Below are 25,393 nucleotides of genomic sequence, written 5' to 3'. Positions count from 1 at the left end.
TGTACGCCATCCGGGCCTGGTGATTTGTTTGTGTTAAGTTTATCCAGCCTTTCCCTGATTTCACCCTCTGTTAGCCATAGTGGCAAGTCCTGTGTATTACTACTAACCATACAGTCATGGTCAGTGTACCCCTCCGTTTCCTGTGTAAAGACTGACGAGAAAAAAGCATTCAGCACGGTTGCTTTTTCAGTTTGCTCTGTAACCATCCCCCCATCATCGCTAATTATGTGTGCAATATGCTCTGCCCTAGTTTTTTTGCTGTTGATATATTTAAAGAATTTCTTTGGGTTTTTTTTACTATCCTCCGCTATTTGTCTCTCAAAGTTGATTTTAGCCATTTTGATTTCGTGTTTACTTTTCTTATTTGCCTCCTTGTATTGCTCGAAAGCCAATACAGTGCCCTCTGATTTATATTTCTTGAAGGCCAATTTTTTTCCCCTAATAAGTTTTTTAACGCTACGGTTTAGCCAGCCAGGTTTGGCTTTGTCTCTTTTTTAAATTTATTCTAAATTTACTCTAAATTTACTCTAAATTTATTTCCCATAGGAATGCACTGCAAGATGCCTTTGCCTAATATGTTCCTAAAGCATTCCCATTTTTCCTCTGTGGTCAGGGATCCCAGGGTTTGGACCCAGTTTACCCTTTCCATCAATGAGTACAATTTTGGAAAGTTTGCCCTTCTGAAGTTTAGGGTTCTTATGTTCCCCACTTGCCTTGTTATATTGTTATTTATACTAAATGTGATCATCCTGTGATCGCTAGAGCCCAGGTTGTCCTGAACTACTACCTCCGAGATTATGTCTGGGTCATTAGTGATCAATAGATCCAGGACTGCATTTTCTCTAGTCGGAGAATCCACCAACTGTGACATGTAATTATCCAGTAAGGTTTCTGTGAATAGGCGGGCCTTCTGTGAGTGTGCAGTCCCCTCATCCCAGTCAATGTCAGGATAATTGAAGTCCCCCAATATGATGACTGATCCCAATTTTGCCACTTTACTCATTAGTGCTAAGGATTCCAGCTCTACCTCCTCCCCTTGGTTAGGTGGCCTATAGCAAACCCCCACAATTACTTTCCCCTTTTCTCCTTCCCTATGGAGTTCAACCCACACAGATTCTAACTCCATACTCATCCCTTCCGTAATGTCACTCCTTTCTATCACCTTTATATTGTTCTTGACATAGAGACATACCCCTCCCCCACTTTTTCCTACCCTGTCCTTCCGGTACACCGAATACCCTTGGATATTGGCCAGCCAGTCATGTGAGGGGTCGAACCAAGTCTCTGTTATTCCCACAAGGTCTATGTCCTCCTCATGTACTAATATTTCCAACTCATCCATTTTATTAGCTAGGCTCCTGGCATTAGCATATACCCCTCTTAGTTTTACGGAAGTTGAGCGCAATTGGTGGTTATGTTTATTCCTGTTTGGTCTGAGGTTTTCCCGCACAGACCTACCGATTGGCGTTGTGGACCTACTGTCGCTGCTGACCCTACAACTGCCTTCAGTCCTTTGCTCCCTCCTGACTGATTCTACTTCTGAGCCCCCCCCCCCGTCTCCTAGTTTAAAAGCCCCTCCAACTTGGTGGCCATCTTTCTCCCCAAAAATATCCTTTTGTAGTTTATCCAACTCCAAACTTTTTGATTCCACAATCAGTCTCATAAGGTCAAAGGAACATTTGGAAAGTTTATCAGTCCATTTTAACTTTAGCTCTTCATTATACAAATCGAACGTGGGGAATTTTTTGATTCGCAGGCCTCTTGGGATTCTAGCAACATCGATATATTCATTTAACGTTGTCTTTTCCCAATAGGCTTTGATTTCTTTAGTCATAAGTTTTTCCAGTTTGCGAAAAGTAATTTTTATCAACGATAATGAATCATCTTTTGCCTTTTTCAATGTTGCCTGGGCATCCTGTCTAAGCGGATTTATGCTTAGTAATCTAAGCGTCCGACTGGTTGAGGGTACCTCCATATCTGTTCCATGTATGGAATACACACTGTCTGTATATAGTCCACGTATGCAATCCGTAAGTATGAAGAGATAATCAAATTGAAGTGAAACTGGACTCACCGGGCAGGCTCTGAATCGCGGAGATCATCCATGTATGGAGGAAGGGAATGCCGCTCAGGTGTGTGTCCAAACAGGTGCTGGCTGGATCCGCCGTCCAGGAAGATACAAGTAGAAATGTTAAGCCGCACTCAGATGATTGAAATCAAATAAAGCCAGCAGCCAGCACCTGTTTGGACACACACCTGAGCGGCATTCCCTATTCCCTTCCCCCATACATGGATGATCTCCGCGATTCAGAGCCTGCCCGGTGAGTCCAGTTTCACTTCAATTTGTAGTGACCTGTCAGAGTTCAAGACACAGGCATCCTCGCTTCACCAACGTTTTTTGGAGCGAGGATATCCCAAATGGATGCTTGATAGGGCCTATTTTATTGCTCTGAATAAGAGCCGTTCTGAGCTCTTACTACCAGCATCCGGCGAAGATCTTCACAAATTGCTAAATGTGTGGTACCTGGCAGTTCTCAGGACATTGAACCTGATGTTCTTCGCCAGACCAAAACACGTAAGAAATACAATTACAATATGTTTCAGTTTAATAAAAAAACTAGGTCCAAGAATCTTGACAAAAACAACTCTCTTATTACATTGTCCTTACCTTATAGTTTGGAATTCAGTAAAGTTAAAAACATCATTCACAGACATTTACCTACTTTATACACCGACGATATCTGTGCTGATATTCTTGAAAATGGGGTTAACATAGTGGCAAAGAGAGCGGCCACCTTAGGTAATACTTTATCACCAAGTTTATACACCTCACAGAAATCCAATACCTCTAAAACATGGCTATTTTGCAAAGGAAATTTTAGGTGTGGTGCGACTGATTGTATCACCTGTCCCCATATAATCCCTAAAGATAAGATCATTTCTTCTTATGACAGTAAAGTGTATAATATCAGAGATTTTTTTAACTGCAATACCCAATATTTGATTTATTTAATTACATGCAAGGCATGTTCTATTCAATATGTAGGTAGAACTACTCGCAAGCTAAAAGATCGATTTCGGGAGCATCTTAGTGATATACGGACCTTCAAATCAACAAACATAGCAAAACATTTCAATAATAAACATGGTGGTGACATGTCCCTGGTTCAGGTCCAAGTCATCGACCATATTACCAGACCCATCAGAGGTGGAGATGTATTCCGTTTACTGTGTAAAAGAGAGGTTCAGTGGATTTTTAGGCTCCACACTCGGATGCCTCATGGCTTGAATTGGGAGTGGGATGTCACCCATTTCTATGAGTGACACCTCTCCCGATCAGCCAATATCCCCTGTGACACCTTACAGGATATGCCATTTTTGTGGGGGTTTTTCACAATAATTTCTATTTATTTCCCATTTATCTTTTGGCCATTATACACTTTATACCATGCTTGTTCATTCCATTTGCTTGGGGTTCTGTATATCCTTGCGGATTTTGTTTTTTGTTTTTTGGATTGATTAATGTTTATATGTTTTCATATGATGGATTTTTACGAAGTATACATATACATTCATTATTGATGCTCCGACTTGTTAAATAAGGGTACCTGTTGCTTTTTCGTTTTTGGAGTCCGTCCCATTTGATAATATGTAGTAATTTTTCTTTTTCTTTTGATTTATTTATTTCATTTTGATTATTACCCTTCTAATTGACCTCATTCTAGCCAGGAAATGTTTTTCGGCTCTATATGGATTACTTGTAGTTTTTAATAACCATATTTATAATATGGGCACGAAAAACAAGTACCAATTTCCAGGCTAATAATTTTGGTCATATATAGAGGTTTTTTCCTTATTCTATATTTTTTTGGGACCTTATCCTAACGAACATGCACACATTGCGTATTTTGTCTACACATATGCCGATATATGTTTCAAGGTGCATCAATATGTCCTAATGATGTTTAATAGTTGATGTCTATGTTTTGCTGCATTTCCATCAAGTTTATGATGAGATTTATAGACATTTGGATCTGTATATATATATATATATATATATATATATATAGTGATGTTCATGTGATACATTTATGCGCCCATTCATTTACATCATTATACACTTACATATACACCGATCACACACTTACATTTCTATTTATTTATTCATTCATTTATTCATTCATCACATATTACTTTACACATATTATTGACACATTTTTTGTGTATCACTCTTTCTCCTCTTTTCCACTTCCTTTTCACTTCATACACATATATGTATGTTTCCATTCCCTTTTTTTCATTTTTTATTATTCATTTCTTCTGATATTCACATACACATATTCTTTTTACTTTATTTAGTACATACATGTTACACATTTATACATACACAAATTACAACATATCACATATTCATGGACATATATGCATAACAAAGTTTTTTCATATCTTTGTATTTTGTATAGTTTATATCTTGCACCAATGAGAGACCATATACCAATATAGGACACATGTATATATGAATATTTGAGATCCTATGTGGTTCTATTTATATGTGGTTCTATTTATATTTAGATTACATATGCAATCTCTCATATGAAATCGGCATGTGTGTATCTCACTTTTTACGCTAAACTTTGTTGTTTTTACTATTACATTCATTTGTATACTCACTTGAATGTATTGTTTTAATTTTAATTTTGTTTTACACATATTTTGTCAAGTTGTTTCATGTGTGTTTTTTGGCATGTCCTCGGTGTTGGATCGCAGAGAAATTGGATGTTCAATATGCTTGATTATTTGATGATATGCAGTTGTGCTGAGCTACAACAATCAATTTCCTGGTGACCACCTTTAAATATTGACCAATTTCCACTATCCCACACCGTGGTAATGAGTAAGCGGCCATTCGAGCCGTGAAACGCGTCTACCTTGGACACATTCTGTTCCTCACACTGTCTGTTTGTCCTGGATACTTTTGAAGAATAAAGACACTTTATTTGATTTCAATCATCTGAGTGCGGCTTCACATTTCTACTTGAAGGATTGCTGGGGTACCAGCCATGAGACTCCTGGACAGCCATGAGACTGACCTGTGATCTGTAAAATTATTATATGACCAAATAGTGTCAATAGGGCAGCCACTTATATGTTTACATCATCTAAGTGATAAGGTGTTCTGTCTGTGGTGCTGGTTCTTGTTTGTGAATTTCACAATTCCACCCCTTTCCAGCCCTCTCCTGTATGATATTGTGTAAACCGAAATTTGCGGAAAGTTATAAGTTATCCATGGCTGTCATGATGATTTCCAGTTGTACTTGTTATCCAAGACTTATCATTTAAGATAAATAAATATAAAAAAAAAAAAGGATATATTTTGTTGATGAATTTAGAGGTGCTGCAGATAAAGTTATGAGTATTGTGTGTGATTCTTTTCACAGGGTAAAGACGGGGAACCAGGTTTAGATGTAAGTTATTAAAAATACAGGAGTGTAAGTGTGGCATGAATATTTGCATGTTTTATGTTCATACAATGAAACATTTCATTTTCATGTTTATACTGTATTGCCATATTTTATTTTGCCATTTCAGTGTTTTCAAACAGCTAAAAAACAAATTAGATACTTTATATAATTAACAATAATGATAAAGGTCCCATAATCTATTTAAAGGCTTTAATTAAACATTTTTAGAGTAAACTTACTATGCTCTCATATAGCCAAGCCTAGAGTAGATAACACTGCTTTACCCTAAACCTCCATATCACGATTTTTAATATGCTTTTGTTTGAAAAGCTTTACTAGTTGCTGAGGAAATACATCACAAAATCAACATCACAGAACACATTTTCAGGCGGTAGCATTTATCAAAATAGTTCATGCACAGCCGGAATACTTACATAGTCACAACATTTAGAATCCTTGGCCCTGTAAGCCCAACTCTTTCCACCATCCTAACATATTGAGTTTGACAGCAGCAATCATTATTAAGGCTTAAAGAAAAAATGTCAGTAAAATAAAACCCACCCCACCCTGTGCTGGGCACCCTGTATTTCTTTAACTATTGCTTACCATTGCCCCTCTCTACTTAGATCTATGCTGCCCCTGCAAAGTACAGTAAATAGCATTTATCAACAATACCTAGCACTGTCAACAAGTGCATATTGAATGGTACCCCCAACTCCATGTGACAGTATTGGGCTTGATGATTAGCTGCACGATAGAGAGACAGGTGGTGTTTCACACACTGATGATGGTAAAGTATAGACACCAGACAGTGCATAGCACAGGGCGAGGTGCACACTTTTTTCCTGAAAGGTTTGCTTTAAAGTGAAATGCAGACAATATTTTTATTTTAGTTTTTGGTAGTGTGTGGTGGAAGGGTTAAATGATCTCTTTCCGATTTTATTTTATTTCTATCCTATCTTTCAATTGGGAAGATTGCATTTCACTTCTTGTGTAGTCACAGGGGCAGCACATTAGGGGAATCTCGGCAATGGTGAAGAAAAGCGCAATAAAAGTAATTGTTATTATAGTTATGAAAATGTAGAACGTCTGTCAGGTCAGCCCACACAGACGGTGGGGGTATATCACAGCAGCCAGGACACAGACAATGGTAAAACACAGGTTCTAACCCTTTCCCTCTCTATACAAAATGTAAAACAATTGGGTGGGGTTCCACTCTTAAGCACGCCAGAGATCATATGATTTCCTTTCCTGCAACCATGGGTTGATGGGGGAATTCCTCCCGCAGAGAAATTGTGTTCTCCTAATGAGAAGGGGGGGGGGCATGAGAGCAATCCCTGATGGGAGAACACTAGTGTATCTGTCATGCTGGTTGTACCCAAGTCAATCAATGGATTGACTTGGGTACAATCAGCCTGCCCATTTATGGTTCAAATCTCAACCAGTTTCTGCTGAACTGGCAAGGATTTGAACCATCTATGGCCAGCTTAACTGTGACAATGAGTAACAACCTGTAACGTGTGCAAGCAGCTCACCTTAAGCCGGCCATGCATGAGTCATATTATTTCATTCAACCCAATGATTGAACAGAAGAAAATGACTCTATTCCCCCATCCACACACTCGCTGTGGATGGGGAGTCCCTTTGTATTGTGACAGCACAGTATTTTCCCCACTGCCAGGATACACTGATCAGCAATACCAGCTATAGCCAGTGACACTGATCGAGAGAAAATTGTGTTCAACCAGCCTGTCCATACGTGGATCGGAATTCAGCCGGTCATTCACAAACACTGGCTAATGTGGCACTTTCTGAAAAGTGATTGCTGCAATTAAATGAGAAACAAAAAGGTAAATAAAAAGGCCAATACTACCCATACTACTGACAAGTCTATCTCTAGCCCCTTATATATTAAATAATGAAAAGGGAAGTATTGCCCATAGTAACCAATCATATTTCAGCTATCCTTTTCTAATGAAAAGTAAAAGCAAGCATTCAATTGGCTGGTATTGCAAACACCTTAAAGTGTAACTCCAGGTAGATTTTAATTGCATAGTTAAAATAGTCTAGCTTGGACCAACGTAAGTTTTCATATCTCAAACCTGAGGGACCACTGTGGGAGCTGCAAATCTCTGTAGTATTCAGTGAAACCACAGTGATCACCGTAATCTTCCGTATCCTCTGCTAAGCAACTGCCCCGTTGCATACTTACAACAAAGATTCACTTGCTTGGCACCACTGCCATTCACAGAATTCCTTTTTGCAATAAATACAAAGCATTCTCTGATTGGACAATGTAGAGAGGAGAGATGGTGAGGTCACAATCTCTACCTCATTCAATCAGAAAATACCTTGTGCAAATGCATTTCCCACCTGACTTCCACTTCCAGGAATTATTTCTTAATAAAAATAAAAGCAAATTGATTCTCAACAAATAATACTTCCAATGATGCTGTCACCACTGTAATGGGTGCTTAATTTTTGGCACAGACTTTTCTCAATTATACTGACTTGGCTCTAAGCTCCCTCTTATGCATCCATTGAACTCAGCCAGACAAGATCATTTTGTATATTGTTTCAGGGTTTTCCAGGTCCTCGAGGAGAGAAAGGTGACCCAGGAGAAAGGGGAGAAAAGGTGACTGAAGTGTTCAGTGAATGTTAACATGGCAAGCCTATCCCTGAATCTTCCTGACCTTATCATAGACTCCATAAATCCAGTCTTATTCCTGTGTGCCAAGAGCTATTGATTGCATGGACTTCAAGCAGTGCACATTAACCTTTCCAATAAATCTAGCTGGGATGGTCAGTTCAAAATGCTTAGTCATTTATATTTACTGGCAAAGCTGCTGGGATAAATAATACTTGGTATCAGTTAACTTTGCAAGGAAAAAAACATTTTTATGATAACGTCCATAAACTGAAGTCCTGTGCAAAGTACAGAGACTGCCAATTACACAAACAACGGTGAACTTATTAAAAAATAAAAGAAGAAGGTAAATACAAAGAAAGCAAACGTTTTACACTGTTCTGGTAACAGTAAAATAAAATCTGGTTCTCTGGGTTTCTGCTTCTTCCTTATATAGATATACATAAGGGAAAAATACAACTCAACACACTGTAAAGAGATAGAGAATCGCAATAGGCAGACAGATAGACAGATAGACAGACAGACAGACAGACAGACAGACAGACAGACAGACAGACAGACAGATAGACAGATAGACAGATAGACAGATAGACAGATAGACAGATAGACAGATAGACAGATAGATAGATAGATAGATAGATAGATAGATAGATAGATAGATAGATAGATAGATAGATAGATAGATAGATAGATAGATAGATAGATAGATAGATAGATAGAACAGTATTATTCTATTGTTATTCTCTGTTTGTACCTAACAAGGCCAGATCCTCCTCATAATGAAAAATTCTGTTGCAAATTAACAAGGAGATGTGTGGTAACTAGGGATGAGATTTGAGTTTGCAACCATGTAGAGTTTCAACTTAAACTTTACATGATCGCTGTTCACCGAATTGGCAAACTAGTTCGTCCGCCCAACTAACCTCTGGCTGCTTTAGCCAGAAGTCATTCATCTAGTTATGGTGTCAGTACCTCCTTGATTGCTAGGATGCTGACAGCTGCCTGCTTACTTTGCAAGCAAGGATACTGTGCAGGCTGGCCACCTGAGTTCTAGCAAACGACGATATAATTTATACATTTTTTGTATTGTCGCAGTGTTGTGTGTTTATTTGCCTTGCATCTTTTTTATAGCTGAGCAATTAGGATACATAGTCCTCGTTCATGTAGGGGGCTGGATATCTGGGGACATGTGGCCCCGTATGGTTCAGGGTGGGGGGATTACGCTCTCTGGCAATTTACTGGCTAGCCAGCCAGTCAGCCAGGCTGCATGATTGGATAAGAAACTAAGGGGACACCACACATTTTTATTGTTTTTTACATCATGGGATAACCCCTTGAATCCATAGCAGACCCTCATCAAAGAAACGGGTCAGATACTGTATGGATATTTAGGGGAAACCTTGTGTCTTTTTTTATTTTCTATTCTTTTCCTGGGGTTCCCTTTACAACTCATACCAGATCCCCATCTAGAATAAGGGTCTTATAAGGTTAGATTTTGAAGGGAATCCCTGCATGCCCTGTTTACATACAGAATGGAGCAGCTGGTAAATATAATTTAGTGACAAATCATTTTTTTTTCTTGTAAATGTTACTTTTGCTTTAGTACATTTCGCAGCATTTTACGTGGAGGTTTTATGCATCGGCCAAGCGTGTTTTTTAAGGAAATTGTGTATTTTTCGTGTTGACCTTTAAGCTTTTTCAAAAGAGCTACTCCTAGATGAACTGTATTTTTTTAATATTGTTTATTTGCATTGGTACATGTCCCCCTTGGCAGTGCCCGGGTACCGATGCCCTTTTTCCCAAAAGCTTGCAAATTGGCCATGAAAAAGGTTCCCATAGACTTTAATTAGGTTTGCTGCTATGTTTAGGGTTTGCACATTTTTTCAATTATTCAGTTCGCTCATCCCTAGTGGTAACATGATTTTTTGATGATTCTCACCTGGATTGTTGAATACGAGACAAAATTTGGCTTTTTATGGGAAACTTTGGCTGATTTGTATAGGTGCATATCTACTTATTTATATTTCACATTTGTCTCCTAAAGTTCCCATAATATACATGCAGTGAGGGAAAAAAGCATTTGATCCCCTGCTGATTTTGTACGTTTGCCCACTGACAAAGAAATGATCAGTCTATAATTGTATTGATAGGTTTATTTTACCAGAATAACAACAAACAAATCCAGAAAAATGCATTTCAAAAAAGGTATAAATTGTTTTGCATTTTAATGAGAAAAATATTTGACCCCTTCACAAAACATGACCTAGTACTTGTTGGCAAAACCCTTGTTGGCAATCAAAGAGGTTTCTTTTAGTTGGCCACCAGGTTTGCACACATCTCAGGAGGGATTTTGTCCCACTCCTCTTTGCAGATCATCTCCAAATCATTAAGGTTTTGAGGCTGATGTTTGGTAACTCATACCATATTTTCTATGGGATTAAGGTCTGGAATCCAAAGCATAATGTTTCCACCTCCATGTATGGCGGTGGGTCATAGGCAGCATTCCTCCTCCAAAGACGGCGAGTTGAGTAAATGCCAAAGAGCTTGATTTTGGACTCATCTGACCACAACACTTTCACGCAGTTCTCCTCTGAATCATTCAGATATTCATTAGCAAACTTCAGACAGGCCTGTACATGTGCTTTCTTCAGCAGGGGGACCTTGCGGGCACTGCAGGATTTCAGTCTTTCATGACATAGTGTGTTACCAATTGATTCCTTAGTGACTACAGTCCCAGCTGCCTTGAGATTATTGACAAGGTTCTCCCATGTAGTTCTCCTCACTGTTCTCATGATTTTTGAAATTCCATGAAGTGAGATCTTGCATGGAGCCCCAGACTGAGAGAGATTGACAGTTATTTTGTGTTTCTTCAATTTTTAAATAATCACTGTTGTCACCCTCTCAACAAGCTGCTTGGCGATGGTTTTGTAGCCCATTCCAGCCTTGTGTAGGTCTACAATCTTGTCCCTGACATCCTTGTACAGCTCTTTGTCTTGGCCATGGGGGAGAGATTGGAATATGATTGATTGATTGCTTCTGTGGACAGGTGTCTGTTATACAGGTAAGGGTTCTTTCACACGGGCTTTCCGCCCAACGGACTTCGTTTTGCTCATCGGTGATCGATCCGCCGGTGGATGACAGCTCCATCTCTACTTACATTGCAGAGACAGACCTGTCAGATCCCCACTTGATCCTCCAGACAGATGGAAAATAGGGTTTCCATCTGTCTGGATTTCACGGACAGGATCTGATCAGATAGCAGGGGGTGTCAGCGGACAGCGGCTGCTCCATAGGGATGCATGGAGCATCCGATCAGGTCTACCTGAAAAACTGACAGGTGGACCTGATCAGAATGCCCGTGTGAAAGGGTCCTTACAAGCTGAGATTAGGAGCATTCCCTTTAAGTCTCGGTTCACACAGGGGCGCCCGACTCTGAAGCCGCCCTGTGCAGCGCGACCTCAGCGTGGCTTGCAAACAACTTCTCTAATAGAAGTCAATGCAAGTCGCCCCAAAGTAGTGCAGGAACCTTTTTCTAAGTCAGGGCGACTTGAGTTGCTCCGATTAGAACGGTTCCATTGCACTGAATGGAGCACGACTTGTCAGTGGGCTAAGTTGCCTGACAAGTTGCCCCAGCGTGAACCGGAACCCTCAGCTAGTTACCTGTATAGAAGACACTTGGGAGCCATAAATCTTGCTGATTGGTAGGGGATAAAATACTTATTTCACTCATTAAAATGAAAATCAACTTATAACTTTTTTGAAATGCGTTTTTCTGGATTTTTTTTTGCTGTTATTCTGTCTCTCACTGGTAAAATAAACCTACCATTAAATTATAGACTGATCATTTCTTTGTCAATGGACAAACGTACAAAATCAGCAGGGGATACTTTTTTCCATCACTGTAATTATGCAGTGATTACCATAGATACCTGTATGAATTAAATGTAAATTATTTTCTAATTAGTACAACTGCCTTAGAAAGACATTTTAAAAAAATGGTAGCACTGTGAGGAGAAGCATACTATTGATTAATCAGAAAATATGTTGTTGGCACACAGGAAAGATATGGTTCAGATTAACAGTCCTATAGTGCAATCAATATCTAACAGTACTACCTTATAAAATGGCTACTTTATCTTGTTTTTTAAGTGCTGTTTTTCCTGTTTCATTCTTTTATTGCTTTTGTTTTGCATTACTTTATCAGAAATCACCTTCATTTAACATTGTATGATCAACAATGTCCAACTGTCTTGTGAAACCTTGCTTTCCAGTGGAGCATTCCCTTCTCCTCCTTATACCAATGTACTCTCCTGCAACTTTACCTCCTTGACTCTTTTTACCTTAAGACTTTCCCTAGACCAACCTAACTGGTTTATTTTGGAGATAACTGTGTACTTACAGCATTGGATAGAATTCATAATATCCTTTTGCGCATTTGGCACAGTGGTCTCAGAGTATTCTCCCAAATTCTTTCCTTGACTACTGTCCATTGTTTTACTAATATTGTGGCTTCCTCCTCCCTGCCTTCCTTTTTTAATAGATATTCATAATTTATGCTTTTCATATATTTTACAGCTTATTGATGGGTATGAAGAACATTTACCTATATGATTATATTTGTTGATTAACACTAGAAATAGTATTTGGATCCAGAACTGACAAAACTTGTGAAGAGGAAATAGGGTGATGTCTCTAAACATAAGGAACATAAGAAAAATAAAATGCAGCTCAAAGCTAAAAAAAACTAAACACTTAAAATGTATCTAAACAAAAACAAACACGTATTATATTGCATCCTACCAGTTCTTCACGTGGTGGGTAGCAAATACTTTATCTGTGGTGAATGCATATCCTTTTTTTAAGTTTTGAATCCTTCATTTCACTTAGTGAAATGCCAGTAACATACTAGGCCTAGGATGAGTCAGGTCCTATAGTCTTCAGAACAATGTAATTGATAACAATCAGCCAAGACCAAGATCACACACAAGACGTTAGGCTGGCCAAATACTTTTAGAATTTTGGTCAAGGAACTGGGCAAAATTTCAACAGTGGGTATCCCGGCTGGCTTGACAAAAGTCTGCTACTCAATAAAGTTTGTCAATGCGGCCAGGCCCAAAATTATCATCTTAGCTTAGCTTGCAGCCAATGAGCTGTAGGCGCTATCCAAATGCTCTGACAGCCAGCACTAGCTTTTGTTAGAATGCATCAGCCTGACAGGGGGGGGCGGGGGTTCATCAGGGATTCATCCATCCATAGATGTGGGAATTTTTTTAGATTTATTTTGTTTAGCTTGCAACATGAGCAAAAGAAATGTTTCATATGACCAGCTTTATCAGCTTGCAAGATTTTTGGCATGATCAACAGGTATTTTTACACTTCTCAAACAGATATAACAAAACAAATACAAATGTATAGTTGAAAGCCCAAAAGGAAGCAAACATTAGACATTTTATATTAGGTATTTCTATATTTAAATGACTGCCTGTGGCTGCAACTTCAAGTGAATCCAGTTGTCCATAGAATAATATAGTTGTTATAAGAATAATATGAACTGTCCTTTTCACTACATTTATAAGGACAAATAATGTGATCCATATTATTGAACATTTGTATAAACCAGATCCAGCCACTGTGTGGTCATGATACTGCATAAATATTATTATTATTATTAATATTATTATACATGATTTATATAGCACCAACAGTTTACGCAGTGCTTTAGAGGGGGGACAATACAATTACAATACAGTTCAATACAGAAGGAATAGGAGGGCCCTGCTCGTGGAGCTTAACACATATATACAAATCAGCTGAGATTTTACTGCAGGTAACCATTTCAATTTCAGCCATCACTGTTCTGACAGACTCTGAAGCAGTAGTAAAAATTTGGTTTTATTAGCTGCTATAAGTACTTGTGTATTACTCTTACTCAAGTCCAGAATAAGTACTATGGTGTCGGCAGCCTTCGTATAATATTGATGAAATCTCTCACAATATGTATTCTGCACATATGATTGAGAATATGTTAACCAACAATGATAAATTCAAGGTGAAATATTTTTCTCAAAACAGTTTATTCAAACAGTAATAGAACGTTCACATTGAATGATGTGGATGTTATCATTGTAACACTGCCTTGGTAAATGTTCCTTCAAACCTTTCGTTTGCTGAAATTTTTATTCAAAACGTTTGCTTTTTTTTTTTTTTATAAACCATTGTATCCACAGGGGGAAAAGGGAAAGAAGGGCAAAAAAGGGCCTAAAGGGGAGAAAGGAGAACAGGGTGCTCCTGGATTAGATGCACCTTGCCCGTTGGTATGTCTCATAAAACCAATCCATCATGCCATGATTTCTAATGCATTTGGGATAGAGCAAACATCTAGAAGCCATCTTGTCTGGCATCACTTTTGATCTGGATGTTTAAAAAATAAGTATTGCCAAAGCTGAATTTTTCATGCATATGGAATTTAAAAAACAACTGTACTCCTTTTATGAAAATTGGCAGGCATTGTATCAATATTAGGATCTAATATCTCAGAATGGTGATCAGGTGACAAGAGGCGCTTAGGTGCTTGCTCCATCCCTTTTTTTCTTCCTTTTTTTTAGTTTTCTACAGGAGAGATAACTGCAAAAGAATAATTATTTTCAGTAACACTGCAAGTTAATCTTTACAAACAGGGTTTCCGTGGATTAAAGGGGGAAAAAGGGGAACCAGGTCAACCTGGCCTGGATGGGCTGGATGCCCCTTGCCAATTGGTACAGTATTTCTCTTTCCTATCCTCCCTGCATGCGAGTCCTTGTCTTGGTGACAAATGCAAAGGCCACTTCTGGAACGTTTGCATTGGAAAGAATCTGCATGTTTCTGCATGAAGTGCATTCTACTAAGTGATTAGTGCTATATTTCTGATCCCACATCTAGCATCTAATGGAAACACATACACTGTCTGTCCTTCCACCCTGTTTTTCCTCAGAACATTTTGTGAGCATACACTGGCAAATTTGCCCACACTGTCACACATAACCCTGCAGTAAAAAAATAGCTTACCTTTTTAGCTTGTGACAACCTTTATCCAAAGGCAAGTAGGTAATCTCTGTAGTGACGTAATAGCCTGCAGCCCAGTCCCCTAGACACCCATTAAAACGGCTTAGCCTCCCTGTGAAACTTACTTGACCTTCCCTGTAGTTTTTTCACAGCTTCCTCTCCTCAACTCAGCATGAATCTAAAATCCTGCCCATACTAAAATTATACTAGAAATCCTTTTCCTTGTACCAATATGGCAAACATGGTTATTTCTTTTTTCATAAAGCTGCTTAAAAATCACTGAAGTCATCAATATGTAAAATAGATACTCAAACATACTTAGGTAGATCAAGTCAAGTGTTGAATTATGTTAGCATAACAACATTCTATATATATATATATATATATATATATATATATATATATATATATATATATATATATATATATATATATATATATATTTATATATATATATATACATATATGTATATATGTATATATATATATATATATATATGTAATGTATATATATTATGATATATATATATATATATATATATATATATATATATATATATATATATATATATATATATATATAAAACAACATTTATATTGTTTTGCTGGGGAAAAATGAAGCATGCATACTGCACACCTGTTTTATTTGTCTTTCTTGTACATATGGCATTTATATCTGGAGAATGCATACTTTGGTATTGTTTTAAAACATTTACATTGATGGTGTGCTTATCTGCTTTGCTAACGATAGTGAGCAAGTAAGTGTAGCAGCTAAATAATCATAGACCCTAATATTTACATTGAGAAGCTCTCAGAGCATACTCCAGGTAGAAATGGCTGTTCATGTCTAGCCATCAGTTCATACAACCAGCTAGGTTTTTTCAGAAGAGAGATTGCTTTGTATGATGGCAGGCTTTGAGCATGCATGGGATAAGCAGTTTTGCACAATACAGTATGTGATAAATGCCCTGAAAGCTGACTTTGGTTATATATATAATAGTTCCATACTCCAGTGTTTCTTCAACTATTTCCGGGCTGAATTCACAATTATGGGTGCATGTTGATGAGTGTTAGTAACACACATTGTATTATGTGTTTTGGGGGGCATCCCATTCATTTGTAATGAAACCCCAATTCTGTAAACAACCCAAGTGACCTTAGAATTTACCAAAATGCATAGATGGAAATAAACATGTTGTGGTATGCTGCATTGGCCAAAAATGGGTCGGGTACTGGCTTTGGTGTGTTGACCATCATTAAGGGTCTATAGAAAATGAAAAGGCAGATGCACTGTGCGCTAAAATGCATTGCAATGTGTGTTAAAAATACCCGCGCATACTTGAGAATAGGCCTGCTGCCTTGACTAGCAGGTCTCTGCTATTTATTTGATATGCTTTTCCAATAGGGAGCTAAAAGCATTAGGTAAAGTGTTACCTTTAGCTGCCATAAAACAGGTATTTACAGTACTCATCTGCAAACCTGTGAAATCAGCAAGGGATGGAGTAGAGTCAGCCAATGTTTCTGCTATAGTGTGCACAGAAACTTATGTGTCCAAATCTGATGTAGCTTAGCAGTGTGTAAAGAATAGTGGAAGTGCTTTTCTAGTATCTGCCAAGTCCTTCCATTCTCTTTAGGGTAAAGAACTGTAAAATACACAAAACGACCCAATCAACAAATGTGTAAATGTTAAGCAAAGCTGTCACTGTAAAGAACTTCTCCCACTGCCTATGTTGGTAAATGTTGCTTTAATTAGGAGGACTAGCCAAGTGAATTTTCTTCTGAACTTGACACTTCCGGGAGTGTTGATGTCCTGCGTATACAAGACATAGTAGTGACTAGGAGGTCGTAGGAGAAATCAGAACATTGTGACATCCAGTAGGTTTTTTTTTTTGCTCATCACTGACTTCATCCAACCATTCTTCTTGATTGGAGTGGGGTTCAACAGCATGGGCAACAGGAGAGGCAAACATTTATCATTCTTTACAGGAACAAAGTTTATTTGCATTTACAAATTTGCTGACAGGGTCGATTTAATCAGCATTTTAAAGGCCCTATTTTTTCATTTCTATTGATGTGTCATATTACACAGTCAGAGTGACATGGGAGATTATTGAGATAAAGAGCTTCAAATGAAGCACTCGATATGAATGATAATACATGAATACCTGTTTATATGTCTAAAGGTAATGCATCCATATGGATTTGGGTCAACAGCATGAAAAAAAATCCCAATTCTGTGTTACAGGACACATGCTAGCAAACAGCATTCCTAATTAGTCTGCCTATAGCCCCTCTCTCCATCCATGTAGGGTACCCACACTTCTGCTAGGAACTGATATGTAAGTTTCAGCAAAGGAAACAATGAGTTACAAAGAAAAGAGAGATACTTCCAACTATACATAACCCAATATTATGTTAATATAATATTATATATTAATTATATGTATAATAATATAATAACTAATATGTTAATAAAAAAAGTGCACGTTCAATAAAGTGTTCTCATCTTTTTTGCCCCACCAACCAAAAAATACCATGTACTACACTGCTACAGATACATACTTACCTCAATCCTACTGCAATGTTTACAGCCTGTTGTGAAATCTTCTTTGTCTATAAATGTATAGTGATATACTGTAAAGGTGCTACCAGCTCAAATAATATTTTACTGGCTGTCATCAATATCGTGGCAGGTTGTAGCTTGGGGATAAAGGAAAGTATGCACCTGGGCTGAAAGAGAGTGGGTAGTTTAGGCAAAAAGGATAAGAGCACTTATTCTTTAAAGATACAATATATTGTCAAAAGTATTGGAATGCCTGCCTTTACATGCACATGAACTTTAATGGCATCCCAGTCTTAGTTCGAAGGGCTCAATATTGAGTTGGCCCACTCTTTTCAGCTATAACTGTTTCAGCTCTTCTGGGAAGGCTTTTCACAAGATTTAGGAGTGTGTCTATGGGAATGGTTGACCATTCTTTCAGAATCGCATTTGTGAGGTCAGGCATTTGTGAGGTGGACGAAAAGGCCTGACTCGCCAAAAAGTGTTCTATCGGGTTGAGGTCAGGACTCTGTCCAGGCCAGTCAAGATCCTCCACCCCCAAACTCGCTCATCCATGTCTTTATGTATATTGCTTTGTGCACAGTCATGTTGGGACAGGAAGGGGCCATCCCACAAAGTTGGCCATCCTAAAGGGCCAAAGTTGGCCAAAGGGGCCATCCCACTGTTCCCAAAAAGTTGGGAGCATGAAATTGTCCAAAATGTCTTGGTATGCTGACACCTTAAGAGTTCCCCTCAGTGGAACCAAATCTGAAAAACAACCCCACACCATAATCCCCCTCCATCCAATGATTTGGACCAGTGCACAAAGCAAGGTCCATAAAGACATGGATGAGTGAGTTGGGGGTGGAAAAACTTGACTGGCCTGAACAGAGTCCTGACCTCAATCTGATAGAATTAGAGCAGAGACTTTTCGTCCAACATCAGTGATTGACCTTACAAATGCGTTTCTGGAAGAATGGTCAAAAATACCCATTGACACACTCCTAAACCTTGTGGACAGCCTTCCCAGGAGAGTTTAAGCTGTTAAAGAATATACTGAACCCTACGAACTTAGACTGGAATGCTATTAAAGTTCATTTGCATGGAAAGGCAGGTGTCCCAATACTTTTGACAATATAGTGTATATATCCGAGTTTGACCTGAACGTTTCCTAAATGTAACTTAGTTGGTTTTAAATTGTTGCATTCCTAAAAGCTATTTTTGCTATCTTACAACTTGCTTTTGTTGAAGGTAGACATTACCATTCTCTCTGAATGTGCAACTGAAGCAACTCTCAACTTGTTTCAGTTTTACTATTGCAGTCAAATAGTGACTGCCTTCTGAAGAAATAAAATTCAAGTGTAGTCCATATTAAAATGGCAGTGATTTCAGCTATTCTTTTGAACATTGCACAAAATGAGGTAAGTTTTAATAAACCAAATCCACATATGCTCAAATCACCACTCAAATTGGTCTACAAATATCACGTGTGGTTCATTCTTTTTGTTTAAAATTTATTTTTACATTTGATCCTTATCCATAAGAGTCATCTATTGCAACCGCACAATGGATGTCCTTCTGCATGCTATATACTGTATATAGATATATAACATTCATGTTAATGTCTCATTAAAACAGGGACCAGATGGGCTTCCAATGCCTGGCTGTTGGCAAAAGGTGAGTACAAACTAACACATTGTAAAAGCTGACTGTTTGCAGCATGTATTGTTTTCTTTTTTTATACTGCATGTATTAAATATGACTGTTACAACAATTGAAAACACTGAGCATTTTTAAAGAATAACTTCTCATTACTTTTGAAACATTTTTTTTTAAATGAGGAGATGTCAGTAAATACAGCAAAAAAAAAATGTTACCGTATTTTTAACATAGGGTCCAAAGGAACGTGTTCCAATATATTTGCTCCTGATTTGCTTGGGTTGTAACTAAACCTAAAGCTGAAACATGGGCAGGAGTTGAAAAACAGAAAATATACTGTATATGATAGCTATTTCACCTGCAAGGGGAATTGTATTTCTGTTCATACAATCCTATAATGCAATTTCTGTCAGATATAATAGCCAGACTATGCACTAAAGCTAGGTCACATTCCTATTGCCATCCTGTAGCTGGACCCTGAAAGAGCAATAGCAGCTACTTCTTCTCCCTCTGCATATTTCTTGCTACATGTGCATGCAGCATGCCTGGCTCTGAGTTCTGCTCCTTCATGTCCCAATCTTAGCACTGTGTGATATATTTATTTATTATGTAATGTCAATTTTTTCTTGCCAATAAATATTGTGTAAAAATTTAAAAAAACATTAATGGAGGAGTGAGCAATATGGATGATGGCATATTCAGGCAACATTGCACACGCCCAGATCCAGCCTGGCACTCTGTAGTTTCACTTATGTACACTCCTCCTGAGATTAGGGTTGATAATTTATGCCATTTCTTTAACAAATTCCTAGAAAAGTTTGGTGTTATCCTTAACTATTGTTTTCAAAAAGATGCTTTTGCAGTTTGAAAAGCCTTTCCCTACTGAAATCAATGGAATGGATACCAGACAACAAAGTTCCTAGTTTACAGCTTTTTAAAGTATATAATTATTAATAAATATGTGAAATGTAAGAATTATTTTCCCACCTAGAAAGAGCAGATGTACGTTCTATTAAAAACAAAGGGTTGCCATTTATGTTTACTTTATATGGAGGGAGAGGGTTGTATGGTCTACTTGTTATTTTCTCAGTTGACCCTAACTTTTATTTACAGATTAGGAACTACTTAGTTAGAATGGACAAAGGAGAAGTAAAGATCACATAACGGAGCATTTTCTGCACCTGGTACTGGAAACTGGAGAGAAAGACATTGTAAACAATGCAATGGCTTAGTGTTTAGCACTCCTACCTTACAGCACTAGGGTCCTTGGTTTGAATCCCAACCAGGATACCTGCATGGAATTTTTATATTTTCCCTGTGCGTGTGTGGGTTTTCTCTGGTTTCCTCCCACACTCCTTTTGGCTCTCATCTAAATTGGTCCTAGTATGTGTATGTATGCATGTGAGGTAGGGACCTTAAATTGTAAACTCCTTGAGGGAAGAGACTGATGTGAACGTACTATACATAAAGCATTGTGTAAATTGTCTGCACTATATAAATACCTGAAATAAATACTGTTTCTGAAAATTAAAGTGTTATCATATTTTATGGATACCTTAGAAAAAAATGCTCAGTGGACTTCTTCTTCAATGTTCTAACAGCATGTAAAGCCTTTGTAAAGTTTGTTTAAAAGGACCAGCTTGGAAAATAACTAATACATTATTGACGACAGTAGGATACTTTACATTATACATTGTTATTATTAGCATCTGTTTTTGTGCAAGAGCCTATTTTTATGTAAGTGCGTTTTATGCATTTTTCCTATATTAACCTCTTTGGTTATTATTTGGCCCCAAAGTTTCTAAAAGACAGTCTTGTCAAACAGTAACATTCTGTTGAGTTACTCAATATGTAATTTGTGACATATTGTATGTTAGTACAGTTAAACTTTTAAATTTTTAATCTGTGGTCACACCAGCATTTGTTAAGTGTTCAGTACAGGCAGTGGCGGGACAAGGTAATCTGGTGCCCAGGGCGAAGATGGCAAACTGCGCCCCCCCTATAAAGAAAAAGTCAGTGTCATTTCAAAACCAATATTTTCCATGGATGCCAATGTTAAAAACAAGGAGCAGTGCCATGTCAAGCTGACCAACATTTCCCATAGACGCCAATGTTAGACAGGGAGTAGGGCCATGCCAAGCTGTCCAAAATTTCCCATAGACGCCAATGTTAGACAGGGAGCAGTGCCATGCCAAGCTGTCCAAAATTTCCCATAGACGCCAATGTTAAAAAATGGCAGCAATGCTATGTCAAGTTGACCAAGCTGTGTCCGTAGTCGTGAGCAGTGTCGGTCCTAGCAAGCAAGAGGGTCATCGAGGCGGGCGGGGGGAGAGGAGGCAGGCAGCCTGACAGGAATCTTCACTGCACAAAGCTGGACGTGTAGCAGAGGTGGTTTGCCTGCCGCAAATGCTCATCCCCAGGAGCCTCTCATAGGGCCCCCCACTGGTCCCGGGCACTCAGTCAGATGGGTCAGTCCGCCCCTGGTATGAACTAACACACCAGGCGGGCGGGTGAGCGGCTGCTAATAGCTGTAACGAAGTGAGCCCTTCACTTCCCTGTCAGTGGAGATACCCGCCTGACAGGGAAGTGAAGGTCTCACTTCCTTATAGCTATTAGCGGTCGCTCGCCTGCCCGCCCGGTGTGTTAGTAATCACACTGTCACACACAGTTCACCTGTGCTGCGCTGTGCCCCCCTTCCTCTACTAAATGGTGCCGCCCAGGACACCCGTCCCTTCCACCCCCCCCTTGTACAGGCTCTGAGTACAGGACATAGGATCATAAAAAAAAAAAATTTGCAGGCACATCCCTTATATAACCCGCTCCATTCCCAACTAGCTTCAGTGTTTTGCTAGTGTCCCTAGGTGATAGATGCATTTTCTCTACTGAAAGAAGCTGAAGAGGTTTTTTTTTTTTCATAAAGATTTTTTTATCAAGATTCCTGGCTGCACCATAGCCTTTGTGTCTCCTTTCTGCAGCTTCCAGTCAGTTGACTCCCCAGCTGAAACTACATCCTGCCCAGGGTGTAAAGAAATCATCTGCTGTAGTTACAGGGCTTGTGCTCTTAAAATCCGTACCAGGATACTGGTGCTCCTATGCTTTAGGCTGCAACATTTAAATGGTCTGTAGCAGCCATGTAAAAAATTGGGAGCCATTTCCCTGACATCCTGCCCCAAGTCCATTGCATGGCCTCTATTGTGCCTGTGTGGCTTCCATTTTCTTTCTCATGGGCACTTCTCTCGGCTGGTTACTGACTCCCTGGCATAGTGGATCATTTCTGTGTTCAGCAGCCTATAGTGTATGCCAGAGAAGGCCTAACCCTTTCTTCTCCACAGCAGAGAAGGTGATTTGGTAAGTACCCCATTTGGGGACACTTTGCAATGCACATGACAAATCACAAGAGCTGAACCAAGGGGTCAGATGGCCTAACAAGTGCAGACTCCGCTCAGGGGTGGGGTGCACAGGGCGGTAGTCTCTCTCTACATTGCCCTAGTACCCTCTGTTTGGACATTTCCCCGAGTCTGATTTAATGCCTTCTTATGGGTCCACAACTGGCCATAGATAGAGGTCGTAGATAGCAAAGGTCGCAAAAAAACCCTTTGGTCTATCTTCTTAAATTGGTCTCTGATTTTGCTGCTGATATGCTGTCTGAGGAGGAGTTAGATGAGGAAGAATTTTCTCTTCTTCTAAGGAATCAGATCAAGAGGATATGTCTTTGTTGGAGATTTCATCCAAGCTTAAAAGAGATGTATGGCTTTGTTTTTTTTTCTCCAGAATTATACTTAGCTAGGTTGATGCAGCATCGGTCCCCTGGTTGATTCCAACTACCATTGTTGTGATGACGCGGTGCCTGGACTGATTTCTGTAATGTCAGCTCTCTGCTAAAAATGGTTCACAGGAGTGCAAAACGATTTGCACTCCTGTGATCCATAGGAGAGGTACAGCCAAACTAGCTTTGGCTATACTTCTCCTTTAAGGACACCATTGGTACTCCTAATGCTGTATGCTTGTGTTTACTATTAAAGCAGCCTGCGTCTGCACACCCAAAGGTCCCCAGCATGGGGCCCCTAAATTACCCAAACCTTTCCAGTCCCCTCAATCTTAGAGCCTGTCTTGTACAGTGACTGGCCTCACGATAAAAAGCTCTTTGCTCCTCCTAAAATGTTTGCTCAGCAATATCTTATTGAGTAGCGTTTCCTGTAGAAATGAATAATCCCTGTGCCGGATCAAGCCATTGTTTGATTTACAGAGACATTAATGGTCTCTATAAAGAGGACCCAATAAATCTGCTGTTGCATTCATGGACTTCTGCCAGAGCCTTGCTTACTGGACTAAGTGCATTGCCTGAGAACCTAGTTCATTACTAAAGGAACCCTTGGTTCACCACCACCTAGAGCTTTTACCTCTGGCCTTACAATACTGTGTGAATGGCTTGATGGCTACGTTTCACCAAATCTCTATAATGTGCATCCTCTGCAACCTTATGTGGAGAACCCATTGGCTCAAATGCTGGTCGGTGGAACCTCTGGGCAAGAAATGCCTTGAGCTGTTGCCCTTTGAAAGATAACATCTGTTTGGTCTCCATCCCTAGAAAAAAGAAGGCTCAGCAGCATGACCTTTTAAATCTGAGACTAGGAAAAATTTATTTTGTCTGTGTCATGCCTCCACGTCCAAGTATATGTCTAAAACACATTAGAAGTCTGATCATTAGAAGACATGGACCTCCAAGCCAGCTAGATCTGGCACCAAGCCTTCTTCTCAGTTTTGGGGTATCCCTGCTTGTCTAAAGGCTTTCAGGCCTTCTGGTTTCCAGAAATCTCCAATGTTTGGGGGGAGAGAGTCATTTTCAAAGACTACAAAATTGAGTTCAGGACTCTGCCTTCTCCCCACTTTGCCCTCTAAATGCACTTCTTTTTACACAGACACTAGCATATCTTCTTGGTGCTGTTCAACAGTTCACCTGGCAGGGGGGTCATTATCCAGGTCTCGAACGAGGAACAGTTTCAGGATTTAAATTCATGCCTGTTCACAGTTCTCAAGAGAAATGGAGGAGTTTGTCTCATTCTAGATCTGAAAACTCTCACCTTTTTCTAGCAATTTCAAAAGTTCCACATGGAATCGACCGGGTTGGTTAATAACTCCCTCCTTCCAAAGAATTTTCTGGCTTTAGTGGAGGCCTCCAAGATGCTTACTTGCATATTTGTATCCTCCTTCTTCACAACACTATCTAAATTGTGCTCAACATTATTAATTTTCCCACTCTTTTCTTTAGTCTTTCCATAGCCCCTCAGGTTTTCATCAAAGTGCTTGCCCTAGTCCTAGCTCTGCTCTATTTTAAGGAGATACATGTTTTTTGGGTATTATGACAAACTAAGGCTAAAATATTAGTCCTCTTTATGTCAGACAATTTCCAGCAGAAAGGGCAGATTCTGTAAAGATGCAGTTGGGTACCTTCACAGGATCTTTCTGCACTGGGAAAAACTTCTCTTCTTTCCCTCCACCCATGTCCCTGGGCCCTTCGATCCCAGACGGGTCCTCCATTCATGCCTGCATTGTAGTCTCGTTTTAGGCAGTGCTATATGCCAGTTTCATTCCAGATAATTTTATCTAAAAGTTTTGGTAGTGTGGGCAAGCAGTCTTGGTTCTTAGACCACCACATTTGTCTGACTCACAAGAACAGACTCTCCCTGGTATAGTGGATTTCCAGCCCAGAGTTGGAATCAGCAAAACCCTTTTCCCCCAAGACATAGAAAGATCTCACAACGGTGGCCAGTCTAAGTGCAGGGCATTTGATCATCCAAGGAAGCTTGCCATCCCATCAACTTTCTGGAACTCAGGGAGATTCAGTTGTCTCTTCAATGCTGGACTGCTGAGTTGCAAGGTCACCCTACAAAAATATATATGAACAATGCAACAGCTGTTGCCTACAACAACTATGAGGGAGGCACCAGAAGTTAAGCCACTTAAAGAGAAGCAGACTTGACCCTTTGCTCGGCAGAATTCTACATTCCTGCTCCATGTGCCCTCCACATGCCAGGTGTGAAAAAT

The 25,393-nt window shown here is 39.2% G+C and overlaps 1 protein-coding gene across 1 annotated transcript in view; it reads left to right on the top strand.

Annotated features, from left to right (window-relative positions):
- Positions 1 to 20,821, top strand: part of COL25A1 (collagen type XXV alpha 1 chain) — a 613,974-nt gene extending 593,153 nt beyond the window's left edge. The window contains exons 34-37 of the mRNA XM_082263198.1: positions 5,439 to 5,465; positions 14,787 to 14,864; positions 19,328 to 19,366; positions 20,462 to 20,821. Of these exons, the coding sequence (XP_082119324.1) occupies positions 5,439 to 5,465; positions 14,787 to 14,864; positions 19,328 to 19,366; positions 20,462 to 20,512 (195 nt within the window). The 3' untranslated portion in view covers positions 20,513 to 20,821. The remainder of the gene's footprint in view (positions 1 to 5,438; positions 5,466 to 14,786; positions 14,865 to 19,327; positions 19,367 to 20,461) is intronic.
- Positions 20,822 to 25,393: the final 4,572 nt, after the last annotated feature.

Source organism: Pelophylax lessonae (assembly GCF_965119305.1).
Source record: "Pelophylax lessonae genome assembly, chromosome: 1".
Classification (NCBI taxonomy): Eukaryota; Metazoa; Chordata; class Amphibia; order Anura; family Ranidae; genus Pelophylax; species Pelophylax lessonae.
Note: the sequence above shows the minus strand (reverse complement) of the source record. Positions and strands in the feature narration are given on the sequence as shown.